The sequence below is a fragment of the Pyxicephalus adspersus genome, chromosome 2 (genome assembly GCF_032062135.1).
Source record: "Pyxicephalus adspersus chromosome 2, UCB_Pads_2.0, whole genome shotgun sequence".
NCBI lineage: Eukaryota > Metazoa > Chordata > Amphibia > Anura > Pyxicephalidae > Pyxicephalus > Pyxicephalus adspersus.
The window spans coordinates 102,529,431-102,532,807 of record NC_092859.1 but is presented as its reverse complement, the minus strand read 5'-3'; the positions used below and the strand labels follow the sequence as shown (position 1 = coordinate 102,532,807).

At 34.9% G+C, this 3,377-nt stretch overlaps 1 protein-coding gene across 1 annotated transcript in view; it reads left to right on the top strand.

Moving 5' to 3' along the window:
• DLD (dihydrolipoamide dehydrogenase) overlaps positions 1-3,377 on the top strand; it is a gene marked incomplete in the record, with an annotated part of 15,457 nt that overhangs the window by 8,246 nt on the left and 3,834 nt on the right. The window contains 3 exon segments of the mRNA XM_072401639.1: positions 985-1,085; positions 2,117-2,260; positions 2,898-2,999. Of these exon segments, the coding sequence (XP_072257740.1) occupies positions 985-1,085; positions 2,117-2,260; positions 2,898-2,999 (347 nt within the window).

Sequence of the window (3,377 nt, the reverse complement as noted above, 5' to 3'; positions counted from 1 at the left end):
ATGCTAGGAGTTCTGAAGCCTTCTTCGATAGTCCCAAATCACGTGCCAAATCACTCAGCTCATGCTGATCAAATCCCTTACGAACAGAGTCCTCATCAATTTTAAACTCTTCATTGTTGTCACCTAGTTCATCACCATAATCATGTTCTTCAAGAGAGGGTAGTGTAAGGAAAACCGGCACTGTGATTTCATCTGAATGAGCTACTGGGTGTATAGCCAATGATAGACTAGGATACTCTGTTACATTTATTTTTCTTGTTATATACTGAAGTTTTCACTATACATAATTTATAGTCACTGAAATGATCTCCTGGCTCTCGCCAAACCATAGGCACACCAAATGGCATCTTATCATGTGTTCCCTTTGTCCACATCCGTAAACCCTCCACACACTGTTTGCACACTTTATGAGGGGCCCAAGACTAATCTTGATCACCAAGTTTAACTTTGAAATATGCCAAATTTCAATATGCTTGCTCTACAAATGTGCTGATTTTTTCCCCTTGACTGGGAATGGTGAAAACTGCCACAGATATAACAAAATGAATCAGGGTTGTTTAGGTACTTACGATGAGAAACCGCAGAGCCAGACATGATCTGAAAGAAAGGAAATACGTGTGTAAGTAGAAAAATAAACTTTGCTTTATTACTACGTAGAGCAGCGCACAACCTCTGACCACACTGTCTTGCGTGTAAATGAAAAGCCTATACAAATCCACGCTACAGTAATTGCATTAATATAAGCTGTAGAGAAAAAAACCTGATGTGATAGAAGAAAACTAACTGCACTTTCAGAATCAGCATACCTATTTTAGTGTAAATAATCTTAAAAATTGTCAACAAAAAAAAAGTTCAAAATTGTTTCCCAGTGTTATTTAGCCTCTACTTCTAAGGACTAGTAAGCTGCAATTGTAATGTTTGTTTTTTGATTTAGGTGAATTTGGTACCTAGGTATACCATTTATTTTTATTTCCTCCTTTACAGTAACCGGCCTCCGCCTTAATCTGGAGAAGATGATGGAACAGAAGAGCGGTGCAGTAAAGTCTCTGACAGGTGGTATTGCTCACCTGTTCAAACAGAACAAGGTCTGGTTTACTGAACACATAGGACAATACTATGTTCTTTTTTTTCTTGTGTCTTTTTTCCAAAAGTACATGCTGTTGAACACAAACTATTTATTTCTCTATACTGTGTTTTTTTTATGGAATTGTAGAAATTGTTTATTAATCGGTATTGCAACAGTCTTATATGTTGTATCCTTTATTCTTTGAACTACCTACCTATTGGTATAAACATTTTTTTGTTATCTGTAACTATAATATACATTTTTGCAAGCAACAGGCTGTTGTACACTTCAACATACCTACCTAATCTATTTTTGGATGTGGCATAATACAATAAATAAATAAAACAAATAATATAATAAAAATAAAAAAATAAATTGAGCCTTGTTTGTGGAGGGCAGGGACCCTCAACAAATGGCACGTTTAGTGCTTTCAGTTGTGTCATAGATATCCATTGACCTCTATAATTGTGTCGGCTTTCTACCGCCCGGCACTCCCCATTTTTTTTTTATGCCTGGATTTTTCCATCATCTTTGTTCAATGGCCACTGTCCAGTGCCCTAGCTTCCTACTAGTGTCCCATGGTATAAAAATAAATGTGATCACTTTTAGTAGTGTTGGCAACCACTAGGCGTCTGGGAGTGCTAACAAGGTGGCAAGTGCTGGGCTTTTTCAGGTGTTTTCAAGTGGTTGCTAAAGCGTAGCACAGTGGTTCTTCCTTTGTTATTTTTATATATTTTTTTAAATTTTCAATAAAAAAAAAAAATAATAAAGCTTGCAAATTGGTCTTAAGTGATTCCGACCAAATACTATGGAGATGGCTGGGGCGGAAATACAAAACAGTAATGTTTTATGTAGCCTCAATTCCCTGATAAACTGGGCCATTTGTTCCAATGATAACTATTTTTTGCAGTAAGTTGTAAGCAGTAAACATGCCAGACAGGAACTGTAAACCATAATGTGTTTGCTTTCATTTAAATATCAATTAAATATTGCATTGCATCAACTTTTTTCTTTTTTACTTGCATTGAATGTCAAAATCTTTTTACACAGGTTGCGCATGTCCAAGGCTACGGGAAGATCACAGGGAAAAACCAAGTCACAGCAACTAAGGCTGATGGAAGCACACAGGTCATCAACACTAAGAACATCCTCATAGCCACAGGTTCCGAGGTTGCTCCTTTCCCAGGAATTGAGGTAACTTGGTATAAAGCCTCTTACAATAAATGTAATGGTTTTATGCTTATAACCTCTTAGATCTATAGCACATGAGTAAATTTTAGGAGCATGTCCCTTTCCAAAAAATCTCTCTAAATCCTAAAGTAAATTATGTGAGAGTTTATGACCATTCAAACAAGACTTACCAAAAATGTTCAATAACTGAAATCATTTGGAATATGGGTTTGACCCCCTAGATATCTTTTACTCTCTGGGCAGGTATAATTCGAAGCTACTGGCTATTAGGATCCTCTAGTTACTCAATATAAGGGGTTAATTTTTTGCCATCATTTTCTTTCCTTAATTTTTATTAAAGATGACATGGCAAAGTAAAAATGATGTCTTGATTTCTTAAAGATCAAATCTTCCTTCAGAAGCCATTTGTGGAGAACTCCTAAATAATTTTGTAATGGCCAAATTGCCAACTGAAGATATATTGAATAGGTAAAAAACCTGTCTGATTTTTTTTCAATTCCTGTTGTTCTTCCTCACTTTCCTCTAGGTTTTTGGAAGGCTATTCATTCTTCCTGTCCATAGCCTTTAAGGGTTCAAAATTTAAATTTTTTATGTAATTTATCATAGGCATTCATGCTCTCATGTCTTAATCTACTTTCAGATAGATGAAGATACGATTGTTTCTTCCACTGGTGCATTATCTCTGAAGAAAGTGCCTGAAAAGATGCTAGTTATTGGTGCTGGCGTAATTGGTGTTGAATTGGTAAGTGTATTTATGTTTTTTCTTTAATTCTTTTTAGATTGCATTCATTATAATATGAGCCAATCCAAATATATTAATAATCTAAAAAGTAAAATGATTGTAAGATGTACAAAGAATATTTATTGGGCTTATAAGATATTGATTTATAAGGTACAAGTATGTTTAGCGAGTTAGGGACAGCAGAAACAATGAATGCAGCTTATTCAGATGTGCTACATTTCATGGCTACATTAAAAGATAATGGGAGATCTCCTTATTGGTCTTCTAGACTGAAGTTTAGAATTGATAAGGATATAAAAATACTAGTATGGGATGTAATTTGGAATGGAAACTAGTTATTGTTCCAATATGTTTTTTTGGATTGTAAAAAAAAAAAAA